The sequence below is a fragment of the Colletotrichum jinshuiense genome, chromosome 6 (genome assembly GCF_051148585.1).
Source record: "Colletotrichum jinshuiense chromosome 6, complete sequence".
NCBI lineage: Eukaryota > Fungi > Ascomycota > Sordariomycetes > Glomerellales > Glomerellaceae > Colletotrichum > Colletotrichum jinshuiense.
The window spans coordinates 2,175,489-2,188,624 of NC_139313.1; the positions used below are offsets into that span (position 1 = coordinate 2,175,489).

General features: G+C 51.7%; 5 protein-coding genes across 5 annotated transcripts; 1 reads left to right on the forward strand and 4 right to left on the reverse strand.

Annotated features, from left to right (window-relative positions):
• Window positions 1–252: 252 nt before the first annotated feature.
• Window positions 253–1,925, reverse strand: EsH8_VI_000560 (phosphoacetylglucosamine mutase PCM1; the record flags this gene model as incomplete). Its single annotated transcript, XM_083271813.1, has 2 exons — window positions 253–1,113; window positions 1,167–1,925. The coding sequence occupies 2 exons, from the start codon at window positions 1,923–1,925 to the stop codon at window positions 253–255; spliced, it is 1,620 nt and encodes a 539-aa protein (XP_083126987.1).
• Window positions 1,926–2,679: 754 nt separating this feature from the next.
• Window positions 2,680–4,452, forward strand: EsH8_VI_000561 (crossover junction endonuclease MUS81; the record flags this gene model as incomplete). Its single annotated transcript, XM_083271814.1, has 1 exon — window positions 2,680–4,452. The coding sequence occupies one exon, from the start codon at window positions 2,680–2,682 to the stop codon at window positions 4,450–4,452; it is 1,773 nt and encodes a 590-aa protein (XP_083126988.1).
• Window positions 4,453–4,578: 126 nt separating this feature from the next.
• On the reverse strand, window positions 4,579–5,352 carry EsH8_VI_000562 (riboflavin synthase; the record flags this gene model as incomplete). Its single annotated transcript, XM_083271815.1, has 2 exons — window positions 4,579–5,243; window positions 5,322–5,352. 2 exons carry the CDS (start codon window positions 5,350–5,352, stop codon window positions 4,579–4,581), a joined length of 696 nt encoding a protein of 231 aa, XP_083126989.1.
• A 2,888-nt stretch (window positions 5,353–8,240) lies between these two features.
• EsH8_VI_000563 (ankyrin repeat domain-containing protein) lies at window positions 8,241–9,820 on the reverse strand (the record flags this gene model as incomplete). The annotated part of the gene is made up of 3 exons (XM_083271816.1): window positions 8,241–8,284; window positions 8,392–9,417; window positions 9,505–9,820. The coding sequence occupies 3 exons, from the start codon at window positions 9,818–9,820 to the stop codon at window positions 8,241–8,243; spliced, it is 1,386 nt and encodes a 461-aa protein (XP_083126990.1).
• Window positions 9,821–11,505: 1,685 nt separating this feature from the next.
• EsH8_VI_000564 (uncharacterized protein) lies at window positions 11,506–12,501 on the reverse strand (the record flags this gene model as incomplete). The annotated part of the gene is made up of 1 exon (XM_083271817.1): window positions 11,506–12,501. One exon carries the CDS (start codon window positions 12,499–12,501, stop codon window positions 11,506–11,508), a length of 996 nt encoding a protein of 331 aa, XP_083126991.1.
• Between the last annotated feature and the right edge of the window lie 635 nt (window positions 12,502–13,136).

Here is a 13,136-nt window from a genome sequence, read left to right on the forward strand (position 1 = left end):
TACCAGACGTCACATATTTTGCGACTTAAAAGGGTTTGGGGGGAGAGAGCAGTTCAATTTCTTCACCCTTTGAATTCTATTGTTTCGTAACTCTTTTGCCAGTTTCCTCCTTGCAACCATTTCGCTCTAGCTTTTGAATAACGCCATAATTTTTGATTCGTGAAGGCTTGGGCGGAAGTCCCAACCACCACCTGTCTACCACCTCAAAAGGTGGCTTGTTACTGATCATGCAGCCACAGCAGGGAATTGTGCCTACAATCCGCCGTACTGCTTGACGATGCCTGCAACCTTGTTCGCAAGCTCATCAGCCTCGGAACGAGTGGCCGCCTCGGCATACACACGGCAGGCGTTCTCGGTGCCACTGGCGCGGGCGAAAGAACGGGCGCTGGTGTACTTCCTAACACACTGGTCAATCTCGTCCTGAGCACCCGCCGGGTGGCTGAGGCGGCGTTCTGCGTCGGTGGTCTGGAAAGCGTCCTTGTTGCCAACCTCAACGCGGACAAGGCGGTTGGGGAGGTCCGAGTAGGTTGAGGACCAGTCCTTGAGCGACCAACCCTTGTGGGCGAGAATCACCTCAACCATAAGCATGTCCGAAAGGGCATCGCCGACGGTCTGGTTGACGAGGTTGCCAACAGCAGCAAGGGTCTCAAGGGCGTCCTTCTGAGCGGGCGACTGGGGCTTTGTCTCTTGGAAAGCACGCATGGCGTCCTGGCTAAACAAGACAGTGCCGTGACCGTTGGCCTCGAAGTAGGGGCCAATATCGAATTTGAGGGCTGCATGGTGCAAGTGCTTGACACCAGTGGGCGTGAAAACCACGGGCAGTCCGAGGTGCTTCTCAATGTAGTTGGTGCTAGCTCCATTGGCATAGGCGGTCTGGACAACACCGATGCGCAGGTCTTTCTCCAGGCCGGCAGAGCGGACAAGGTCGCCGATGAAGGAAGCCGCCAAGGTAGATATCCGGTCACCGTCCAGCATGAAGAAGCCGGTATCCGGGTCGGTATAGTAGTAAATCAGTCGGTCGGCATCACCGTCGAAGGAGCAGTAGCGGGCCCCGGGGACGGGCTTAGGAGAGGCGGGTGCGCGCTGCTTTGTCTTGACGAAGTCTGCTCCACACTGCCACATGTTAGTTAGATGTACTTGGGTTGATTCGCTGAATTGACACTTACGTCGAGGTTGAGGACCTCGGGGCGGAGGACATCATCGTTGACAACCTTGACATCGAAACCAGTCACGTCCTTAGGAACATGTTTCAGGAACTCGACCAGCTTCGGGCCACCAACACCGTTGGAACAGTCAATGGTCAATTGGCCATCAACCTTGCGGCCCTTGAGGGCCTTGACAAAAGCGTCGGCGAACTTCTCGTAGTAGCCAGCTTCGCTGACCTTGCCGTACGACTGTGGCGTGCCCTCGGTGTTGATGCATCGGGTGAGGTAGTGCAGTTGGGGAGTGGTGAGGATCTTGTAGTCGACGTACTCGACACCGGAAGCCTCGAAAGAGTCGGCAAGAGCAGCAACAAGCTTGTGACCCGAAGGACGGGTGTCTCGACCGTAAATAGCGCGGGCGGGGGCCGATAGGTCGATGCGAAGCTGGGAAGCAAGGGCCTTGTAGTTGTCGACGAGCTCCTGGTCGGAGGAGCTGTTCACGAGCTTGGTAGCATACGACTCCCACTCCTGCTCGAGCATGTCACCCATCGGGTCAACAATCTTGACGCCATTGTCGACAGCAGGGTTGTGGCTGGCCGTAATCATGACACCAATGGTCTGGCCATTGAGCTTGCGGCTACGCAGGCCGGAGAGCAGACCGACGCGGAAAGTGACACCCTCAAGGAGATCGGCCTTCATCCGGAACCCCGCAGTGCCATACTTGAAGGTGTGGTTGGGCACAATGGGGTGCTTCTGCGAAGCGGCGATAATCTTCTCGTCCATGCCGGGCGGTGTTGGTGAGGATGGCCTGGGATGCAGCTATTCGTAGACAACGGGACTAGACAACTCAGAAGGGGGGCAGAGGGTCGAAAGAGCAATTGACAGATGGAAGAGACCAAAGCAGATCTGGGGATGGGTGTTTGCGAGAAAACAGTGGGCGGAAAGCCTGCTTGCTGGCTGAACACTGGGACGTGGAGGCCGCCATTCCAGTGTCCTCTTTTTGAGACCTTGTCCTCCACTCACCTCCTCACCTCAGCTCCCCGCCATTACCTTGTGTAAGGACAGCGGCAGCCAGCAGACGGGCCCCGCCAGCTGACACTGCCCGTGATGCAATCATGCAAGTCAGATGGATGCAGCACACCGCAAGAGGAAGGAGTGGGGTGGGAGCCCGGAAGCCCCTCCATAGCATACTTGCTGACGGGCGCTCAGGAGATGATCAGCGCACTCGGGACACTAGGTGGCCTGCGCACAGCGCACATATACGAGTCACGTGGGTTCGTGACTGCACTCTAGCCACCGCAACAGATTTCGTGTTGTATCGACGCGTCGCGACCTTACTTCCATCGACCTATTTTTGGACTCTGAACCTGCCTTGCTCAGAAGCCCATTGCCACTCGATTTCTTTGTTGGGCTTGGGGTTCTCAGGTAGCTTCTGGGTCGCGTTTACACCTCCTGAAAATGCTGCAATTGCCACGTCCCTCTTGGTGATGGTCCTCGAGGAACTACCCAGCAATCCCACGCACATCGCATCAGCACAATGGCTGGCGAACATGAGCAATACGCAAACCCTCTGCTCCTCGATTGGGTCAAGGAGTGGCTGGAAAATGCGAGGGAGCGGAACATGAAAAGTGCATCGACCTATAGAAACGCATACGAGTCCCTCAAAGCATGCCCCATCACCTTCAAGCATCCACGTCAGCTTACCCAGCTGAAGGGCTTTGGAGACAAGCTCTCCTCCCGTCTTACGGACAAGCTCAAGGAACACTGCGAGACCAATGGCCTGCCTATGCCCAGTAATCCTCGTTTGTCGAAAGAGGCTCGCGCATCCCTCGGTGGTGCTGCGGAAGATGACGAACAAGCCCCGCCAAAGAAGACGCGGAAGGCGAAGCCATACGTCCCAACGTATCGATCCGGCCCTTATGCTCTTCTCATGGCACTCTCGACACTCGATGAGGATGCGCAGCTTGGAATGACAAAGTCAGCTCTCGTTGAGCTAGCCCAGGAACACTGCGACTCATCATTCACAGCCCCAAGTGACCCGACCAAGTTCTATACGGCATGGAACTCGATGAAAACGCTCTTGGAGAAAGATCTCGTCTGTGAAAAGGGACGACCGCAAAGACGTTACTCGCTCACGGACGAAGGATGGGAGGTTGCCAGGCGCATCAAAAAGACAACAGAATCAAACGGTAGAACCGATGACGTCGTGGCAGGTCCCAGTATCCGGCCCGAGCCTGCTACGAGGCTGGATCCGGTTACAAGAGCAAATACAATGGAAAGAGAGGCTTCCCAATCAGTTGAACCACTAGAACACCCAAAGCCGAAGTCGGTCTACGAAAGTGTTGTCGCAAACGGCCCACTAGTTTCAAGTGACGCCTCATTACCGACATTCACCCCAATTCGGCTTGCTCCGGGGTCGTTCACAGTCCATCTCGCTTTAGACATTCGCGAAGTCCGAGCAGTAAAGGACCGCGACTACATGCAAGAGGAGCTCACCAAGAAGGGGGTCAAACCCATTATGCGGGCCTTGGAAATCGGCGACGCGCAATGGATTGCCAAATGTCATGATCCTACTGCCCTTTCCCACCACGGCGGAGAGGGAGATGAAATTGTCTTGGACTGGATTGTAGAGCGCAAGCGCCTCGACGATTTGGTCAGCAGTATCAAAGACGGACGTTTTCACGAGCAAAAGTTCCGGCTTCGAAAATCAGGGATCAAGAAGGTCGTCTATGTCATCGAAGAGATTGCGATGGACTCGGGGTATTTCCAAAAGGTCGAGGAGATGATTCAGTCATCCATCGCTTCAACCCAAGTAGTTAACGGCTACTTCTTGAAAAAGACGCAGAAGATGGACGACACAATCCGGTATCTGGCACGGATGACATTTATGCTCAAGAAAATGTACGAAAGCAAACCTCTTTTCGTAATTCCAACCACTGTCTTGACAGCACAGAACTACCTACCGCTGCTGGAACACCTTCGGGAGAAAGAACCATCAACGGGGTACCATATAACGTACCCGGCGTTTGCGTCTCTGGCGTCCAAGTCGGATATGATGACGTTACGAGATATTTATCTGAAGATGCTTATGACAACAAGGGGGATCACAGGGGAGAAGGCGTTGGAGATTCAGAAACGCTGGAAGACACCTCGTGATTTGATCAGGGCATTTGAAGAGTGCGGTTCGGGCGAGCAGGGAATTAAGAGGAAACGGGAGATGGTCATCAACGGTTTGCCAAACCTCGTGGGCCGCAAGAAAATCGCTAAGGCTGTCGGACAGCGACTGGCTGAGGTCTGGGGTGATGCTTGATATATATAAACTCAGTGGTGGGAGGCAACTTTTATGAACCAAACATGTTAGGATACGGCATTTGTCGAGCAAGCCTGCCTGAAACGCAAAAATGAAGAGCACGAAGAATTTTTTCCATACATGATTTCAAGACTTTCCACCCAGACCCTCAGCCACAATACGCTCTACCAATTTCTCCAACGGGGCACTCCCGGCGCCACCGAGGTAACCCGCCAGACTCTTCTCGGCGTACTTAGCCATCATGTCAACCTCAACATTCACGGTGTCGCCGGGCTTCTTTCCAGCAACGACGACCTTCTCCTGCGTGTAGCTGATGAGCATGACCTCCCACCAGCCCTCGTCGTCGTTGACCTTGGTGACGGTGAGACTGGTGCCGTCCAGGGCGACGTAGCCCTTGTAGACGATGTAGCGCAGCACAGCGGGGTCACGCGGCGCGAAGCGGAAGGTCAGGGCGTTGCCATCGGGGGTGACGGCAAGGATGGCGGCGGTGGTGTCGACGTGGCCCTGGACGAAGTGGCCTCCCATGCGGGTGTCGGCGCGGACAGCGCGCTCGAGGTTAACGCGTGAGTCCTTGGCCAGGGAGCCCAGGTTCGTGATGCGCAGGGTCTCGGGAGCGACGCCGACTTTGAAGGACGGGGGCGAGGTCTCGAACTGGGTGACGGTCAGGCAGACGCCGTTGATGGCGATGGAGTCACCAAGGTGGCAGTCCGAGAGGAGAGTGGACGCCTCGGGGAGTGTGATTGTGAGGGAGGTACCGCCCGTCTCATCGTTTGCGTTCAGTTCGGAGACGACTGGGGGGATGTTGTGTTAGTTGCGAGGGGCTGGTGAGGGGGTGAGTCAATGGGGATGAGAGTGAGAGGGGTCCGGACCTCCGATTTCCTCGACTATGCCTGTGAACATGGCTGCCTGCTTTCCTTTTTCTGTCTAATTTCTGATTTTGAGCGTTGTACGAATTGATTTGTTTGCAGAGCCACGGAGTCTGTGAGGGTTTGACGATGGGTTGAGTGAGTGTCTGAGATGAGAGGTCGTTGACGCCTTCGGAAGCTATGGGGAGCTGTCAGTGACCCCTCCAAAACCTCCCTCCCCCACCTTTCTGCAACGGGCGGGCAGTATCCACTAAGAGCCATCCATTGTGTGACCGGCCACTACTAACTAATTACCCTTTATCCGTACCCTTTTTTTGTCCCTTCCTCCGATTATTTGGAAGGGTCTATGCAGCGCGATGCCTTATTTGCCTCGGATTGGTCACGTCATTGGCTATTCACGACCGCTTACAGTTGGCGCACTCCCTGCTTATTCCACTCCTTCTACGACGTTCGACCTGGCTTCGCAGTTGCTTATCATGTATTAGTAAGCGCATTTGCCCTCATCTCTCCCACCCGCGCGGCTCTTGCAATGTGGGGACAGGTACATAGCGTCATCACCACAGGTAAAGAGATCGGAAGACCGACAATGTTTGACCTGCTGATGTTGGTCCTTGACCAAGATGTGGGTAATTGAACAACTGTTCGAGAGAACCCTATTTTCATCGTTGTCAAAGTATGGATCTTGTTGCTTGCGGTTTTAGAAGTTCCTAGTCACGGGCAAGTAATTAACCGTTGCGGCAAATACATGACGAGAGGGTCACTCATACGAGGTAAATTGACGTTGCCAATATTCTGGCCCATTGACCGTTTATTCCAAGTAATATCCACTCCTTCCTCTGTGATAGATTCCCTTATGATGATAGTAAAGCCCTGCCAAAAGCGGTGGTGACGGTCAGTTAAACTTTAGTATGACCAATCACCCTGTGCCTCTAGCCAGTCCTATTGGACATTTGGCTAGTCAAACGGATTTGTGTCCAGCCTCATTAAACGTTGCTTGTTATCATCGTTGATCTGTTTTGTTGGCCCCCGTTGGCAATTGTTGTTGGTTAACCTTGTTCGCATATATCCTAGGCTGGATGGAGTTTGATTATTGCTTCACGTTGCCTTGGCATCGCTAACTGATACTTCAGCTGTGTGCTTTCTAACACATCGACTAGTGGAATGGCTTAGCCTGACGTGGCCAGGTATCTGATACATAACGTTTTGAGGGGCATCGGCAGCCTCTCAGTAATTTGCCAGGGAGGTACTGCTGTATATGATCGAGTCCTCTATCAAACAAAGGAAGTATTATATCCTCCGTGTGTCGTTTGTTGGTCTCTTCATGGGTTTGATGTTTGACGCCTTTAACATTGGAATAATAGGACACTAGCCAGCCCCTATTCGCATCATGTAAAACCCAGTACACCTGCCGTTCAGTTTCCGGCCCAATCCGAAACCGATAATCATCTCCAACTTCAGAGAGCTGACAAACCCTTCACATGTCTTGGGCCGCCGGTCTTCGACGATTGGTTATGCGCCTACAACGATCTAATGTCCAAGAGAGAACCCCAGTAGACCTGCATGAACGAACACCGCTTTACTTTGCGCTATGGTTCCCGCTGTCGACGACGGAAACGATAATTATTTAGCTGGCATTGTCACCAAGAATATCTTGATCAAATCCAACCCTAAGTGTATGTTGTTGATTGGATATTAGGCAGATGGTGCAGGAACCTGGTTTTACTTACAGTGGCTTGGCGGTACCTAGGGTTGTGAGCTGTCGGATAATATTATTGGCGACGACCTCATCAAAGGCTTCGAAGGTGGCTATAATGGTTTCAACTTGGTGATACAAACTTTGAGCACTGGATACGGAATATTAAAATGGAACATCGGCGTCATTGGACTAGCAGATCTAACTGTGAGGATGCAGGGGCAGGAGGGAATGAAACGCGTTCGACTCTAGTTTACAGCTACTGGCTGATAAGAAAACAGAGGAAGAAACAACGATTGAGACAAATCCAATGTTACATAGATCTAACCTCCATTAAAATTATTGATGAATAGTAAAGTCTTGATGGCCGGGTTTGTTTGACCTGTGCTGTTGTCCTCCGAACTGCACTGCAAGAGCAATGTGTAATGCCCTCCCCCCCCTTTCTACAGAAGCGGCTCATAGATAGATGACTCCTTTCAAGAATAGCCGCCCAAGCAAAAATAAAACAAAGACAATCTCTCCAAATTCTGCTATGCTTGAGACCATAATCTGCCACTCATTGTGATGGTGGTGGTGGTGGTGGTGGCAACATTGTATGCGTCTCGTCTGGACACTTAATGCCCATATTGAAGCACTCGCTGCACAAATCAAATCCCTCACAACCGCACTTTATATTGCAGCCATTTGCAATGCTCATTGTACACGCATCGCACCAAACGCCTTTATCATTAAATGTCACAGAGAGGGTATCGACGGGAGCGGCTTCGTGAATAGGGCTGCCAACTCGATCAGCGTGCTTCGTCAGGAGCTCCACAAGCTTCAGATTCCCAATTCGTTGCGCCCACCATCGCAAAGTCCATCCAAAGCCGTCTTGAGCCTCCTTTCCAGTATTTACAGGTGCGAATTTCAGTAAGGCCTCGGTCGCTTTGACGTGGCCGTTTCTAACTGCAGCGAATAACGGTATCGAGCCATACCAATCAGTAGCTTCCAGGGCAATTCGGCTATCGGCCAGCAGAAGTAGCAATACAGCATAATGCCCATTTCTCGCTGCTAGGAATAAAGGTGTGCGGGAGTACTTGTCGATCGTGTTGACTTCGATATCTGGGGTGCTCAGGAGCAACTGTACTACCTCAGCATGCCCCTCCCATGATGCTAAATGCATTAGCGTCCATCCATATTGGGTTAAAACAGTAGCGTCTGCCCCCTTCTCAAGAAGCAGCTTGACTACCTCAATATGGCCCTCCTCTAACGTTGAATATACTGGCGTCCGTCCCTTATTGTCCGGGATGTTAGCGTTAGCTTCTTTATTGAGGAGCATCTGGACAACCTCTAGGTGACCTCCAGCTGAAGCGGCACATAGAGCAGTGTTGTAATAGCCACCTTGAGTATTGATATCTGCACCCTTGTTGAGGAGCATCTGGGCAATCTCTAGGTGGCCTTCAGCTGAAGCGGCACATAGAGCAGTGTTGTGAAGACCACCTTGCGTGTTAATATCTGCACCCTTGTTGAGGAGCATCTGGACAACCTCTAGGTGGCCTCCAGCTGAAGCGGCACATAGAGCAGTGTTGTAATAGCCACCTTGAGTATTGATATCTGCACCCTTGTTGAGGAGCATCTGGGCAATCTCTAGGTGGCCTCCAGCTGAAGCGGCACATAGAGCAGTGTTGTGAAGACCACCTTGCGTGTTAATATCTGCACCCTTGTTGAGGAGCATCTGGACAACCTCTAGGTGGCCTTTAGCTGAAGCGGCATATAGAGCAGTGTTGTAATAGTCATCTTGAGCATTAATATCTGCACCCTTGTTGAGGAGCATCTGGACAACCTCTAGGTGGCCTTCAGCTGAAGCGGCAAATAGAGCAGTGTTGTAATCAGTGTTGTAATAGCCACCTTGAGTGTTAATATCTGCACCCTTGTTGAGGAGCATCTGGACAACCTCTAGGTGGCCTCTAGTTGAAGCGGCACATAGAGCAGTGTTGTAATAGTCATCTTGAGCATTGATATCTGCACCCTTATTGAGGAGCATCTGGACAACCTCTAGGTGGCCTCCATCTGAAGCGGCGTTTAGAGCAGTTTTGTAAAGACTACCTTGAGTGTTAATATCTGCACCCTTATTGAGGAGCATCTGGACAACCTCTAGGTGGCCTCCAGCTGAAGCGGCATGTAAAGCAATGTTGTAAAGACTACCTTGAGTATTGATATCTACACCCTTGTTGAGGAGCATCTGGATAATCTCTAGGTGGCCTCCATCTGAAGCGGCATATAGAGCAGTGTTGTAAAAACTACCTTGAGTATTGATATCTGCACCCTTGTTGAGGAGCATCTGGACAACCTCTAGGTGGCCTCCATCTGAAGCGGCATATAGAGCAGTGTTGTTGTTGTTGTAAAGACCACCTTGAGCATTAATATCTGCACCCTTGTTGAGGAGCATCTAGACAACCTCTAGGTGGCCTCCAGCTGAAGCGGCATATAGAGTAGTGTTGTTGTAAAGACCACCTTGAGTATTGATATCTGCACCCTTGTTGAGGAGCATCTGGACAACCTCTAGGTGGCCTCCAGCTGAAGCGGCACATAGAGCAGTGTTGTAAAGACCACCTTGAGTGTTAATATCTGCACCCTTGTTGAGGAGCATCTGGACAACCTTTAGGTGGCCTCCATCTGAAGCGGCATATAGAGCAGTGTTGTAATAGCCACCTTGAGTGTTAATATCTGCACCCTTGTTGAGGAGCATCTGGACAACCTCTAGGTGGCCTTTAGCTGAAGCGGCACATAGAGCAGTGTTGTGATAGCCACCTTGAGCATTTATATCCATGTCGCTTGATATCAAGTTTTCAGCTGTTACTGCGAGTCCCTTCAGGCATGCGTAGTACAACCCAGACGCATTTGGTAATCCCGGATCGTCCTTCCATGGCCTATCGGGATTGAACAGCCTCGCCCATGTACGAAACCTTGTCGGAGTTTGCAGGAAGTCAACAATCGTTGCTGCAATATCTTCTGAAGTTTCGGCGGGCTTTGCATGGTCCATCCAAACCTCTGCCGTGTACCGCGCCAGTGGGAATTTTGACCTCATTTTGCGCACTTCGTCCTCTTCCACACTGGACAGGTAGAATAGACATACCTGCGTGATGCTGCTCTTAGCTTCATCCCCGCGAAACCCTTCACAATCATGATGTAGCAGGTACTCCTTGACCGAGAAATGAGCCAATTGTATCACGCTGTTTGCTCTGGTTTCGCCAGGGGTTTCTACGAGAACCGCTAAGCTTGGGCAAAATCTCGCAATATCCGTCAGGCAGGGAAGCCTATCTTCTGGGTCAAAGCACTTTCTGTCGAGACGAACGGCTATGGCATCTACAGCCTCTTGCAGAGTCAGAGGCCGCTCCGAGCAAACAAGAAACTGGAGCAGCCGGATAGCCTTATCCTTGCGGGATCGGGGGATGTTCTGAAGAATACGGCCATATGTCTCATTCAAGTCTCGCGGTAAGGTTCTGAGAGTGGCCTCGAGTTCTTCGCGGTCAAGGCAATTCTCTAGACTGTCCAACTGGCATGCAGCCCACCTGAACCTAAGAAGGGTGTTAGTTGTTTTCACGTTGCATGTGTTTGAAGACTTGCATTCCATCTGCTTTCCCACCAACCTCGTCCTGAATCTTCTGTAGTACAGACGGCATTGAGGTCCACTTGCTGAACTCTTTGCTCTTCCCAAGTCTAGCGCCGATGTAGGACCGAATGTCTGCGTTTACAGACTCCCGATCAATCGAAATACAGCTGTGCTCGCTGAGACAAGGGCGTAAATCACGCACGAACTCTTCTTCTGCCCGGCTCGTGGTAATGACTTGAACCTGGGCGAGTTCAGGGCTGGACATAAGGGTCTTCATCCTGGCAAGCAGGTCGTTTATCGTGGCACACTCGTCCAGAGCATCGATTATGATGCACACTTTCCCGGAAATTTGCATCATCTTCAAAAGGCACTCAAAAAGCAATTCCGTTGTCGGTGATTTTCGACCATTGTCATGAGACGTCCATAGGCTGTCGAGTTCCTTTCTTGATTCGACCCGCCGAGTGTAGAGCTGAAAGGCAAGCGACCGGCACATGTCGTCAGGTTTCTGTTTTGCTTTGTCACTAAAGTCAAAGAAGAAATCAAGGGTAGTACGATCGTCCATCTGAGCTAGATGATCGAGGACTGTAGAGCTGAGAACGGTTTTGCCGCATCCTGGTATCCCGTAAAGCCATAAATGCTGGCGTGTCCCAAGCCTCCACTCTCTGAAGGCAGTACTGTCGAGAAACCATGCCCCAGTTCCTGTGTGTCGCTTTCCCCTCGCATGGTTAGAATTAGACGATGTGTCAGGTGGCGAAAGCCAGTTCTTGATTTTTTCAAAATGACTGTCCGATCTAATCGCATCAACAGAAGTCCGGATCTCGCCTGCTGTAGACTGAATAACATCTAGTTGTCCGCTCACTTAGAATAATTAGAGACAGTTTTATTAGAAAGAGTTAGAAATACTAACTAGACTCTAGGATTTCTGCTATCCTCCTTTCGGCTTCTATCTTGGTTGGCGAGATCTGGCGAAGGAGGTCTTTCGCGTATGCTGCAGCGACCATGGCCGCAAACCCTTGCCACTCCTTGTTCTTGTGCGAGTCGGAATAGTCGCAGATACCCCGGATGACCAGACACGGGAAATGGTTCATCAGGCCCGCGGCCTCCATCTCAAAACATAAGACATCATTTTCAGCTGCCATTTTGTCCCGGATACTGGCATCTTTCATCAACTGGTTTGCACTAGCAATCAAACCAAAGTGAACTGCTGGATTGTCTTCGTGATCATCGCGATCTGCTCTAGCCACCAGGTATTGCGGATCATTGCCGCACACTTGAGTACAGATTTGGGAAGAATCTGGAGGGTGTATGACGTCGGATTTGTAGAGCCTGTCGAAGTGCGCTGCTGGTCGGGAATATTTCTTTCGAAGCCGGGGCCATTGCTCAAAGACCTTATCAATAGTCTCATTGAGTTGATGACCCCTCATCTCGTATCGTCCCTTTAGCCCGCTGACTGCCGTTCTCAGGATTACTGGCGGTTGATTCAAGAATCCTGTAGGTTTGAAAGCCTGGGCCTGTATCGTTTTACCAAAGTCGTACTGGAAAACCCCGCCTTTGCCGTTGCGTGGGCTGCTGACCACGACGTCGCCGAGGCGGATGTCGTGCTCTTGACTCGGCGCGCCGCCTCCGATGCCGACCATTAATCCCAGTCTGACGTTGGGAAAGCTGTGTAACATGTCCGTAGCGACGACTGCCGCCGAGGTCGTGCCGTATTCTCCATCCGGCAAGACGGCAATCACAACACAATGACTTCCGATCCTGCCCAGAGCATAGCTGTTGTTGTCATTCTGGGCGACTTCCCGGGGGCCCTCGTGTTCTTCGTCAAGAAGAGCCTGTGCAGCGACAAACTCTGTGGTTATGGCACAGACCCAGCCGACAGTATAATTCTGAGGGTCCGACATATTTGTGAGGGGAATGAAAAGGGTTGGTGGTGGTTGTTGGTGGTAGCCTGATCTTGTTACTTGGAGAGCGCCCAACGCGGGGAAGTGTTGTGAGGGAGGGATGATGATCGTGCGGAAGAGGCAGCCTACCCAACCTATATGTGGCAACTAGACTTGGATGTAGACAAAGGAATCGCCTTAGAGCTGCTGCAGATCGCAGAGGCGCCGCGGCAGCAAGACAGATTCGCTCTGGGCTTGCATGAATTGTTGGACGGCATAGGTCTTTTCGTCTTTCGGTGAGCGAGCTACCAAAAGACGGTGTATCCCGCTGTGGTGTCTTCCCTGCGTTATATATGTAGTATTTCACTGTTCATTGGATGCTCCTGGTCTTAACTGGCTTGGCTGTGATGCGTGATTTGACGGCGCTTGAAATGCTTGCATCTGACACAGGTCTCACGATGATGGCTGGCATTTATGTAGAGTGACCTACGGGCTGACAGCACAGCAGGCGCCCTGCTGTTAGAGCCTTGCAACTCACCTGTCTCTAAACCACCGTGAATCGAGAGGAACCTCGGTATCGCGAAGCGTGCGTGCCATCGGTTGCCTCGCGAACTACACCAATATACCGATGCATCAATCTGGCTATGTACCTATGT